Genomic DNA, 248 nt, shown 5'->3' on the forward strand with positions numbered 1-248 from the left:
GCTTCATTATTCTTTATGTCTTTATAAGTCTCAGCACAGGCATCAAAGTAAGATTGAAGTGTTTCCATTTGTCGTATAAGAATATCTCGATATGTGTCAATTTCTGCCAATTTCTCTTTTAGTCCTGGAAAATGAAATACATACATTAACAATTTGTTTTGCTAATGTTCAAAAAATTTTCAATAAAATAGGCTGAAAGTAACTATTTGACAAACAGGAACTCATACTAACCTTTTCCAGGAAAATTT

The 248-nt window shown here is 29.8% G+C and overlaps 1 protein-coding gene across 1 annotated transcript in view; it reads right to left on the bottom strand.

The window, feature by feature from the left end:
• LOC119591341 (ceramide transfer protein-like) overlaps positions 1–248 on the bottom strand; it is a 16,795-nt gene that overhangs the window by 7,761 nt on the left and 8,786 nt on the right. Inside the window, exon 5 of the mRNA XM_037940075.1 lies at positions 3–124. Coding sequence (XP_037796003.1) covers positions 3–124 — 122 coding nt within the window. The remainder of the gene's footprint in view (positions 1–2; positions 125–248) is intronic.

This window comes from Penaeus monodon, chromosome 28, assembly GCF_015228065.2.
Source record: "Penaeus monodon isolate SGIC_2016 chromosome 28, NSTDA_Pmon_1, whole genome shotgun sequence".
NCBI lineage: Eukaryota > Metazoa > Arthropoda > Malacostraca > Decapoda > Penaeidae > Penaeus > Penaeus monodon.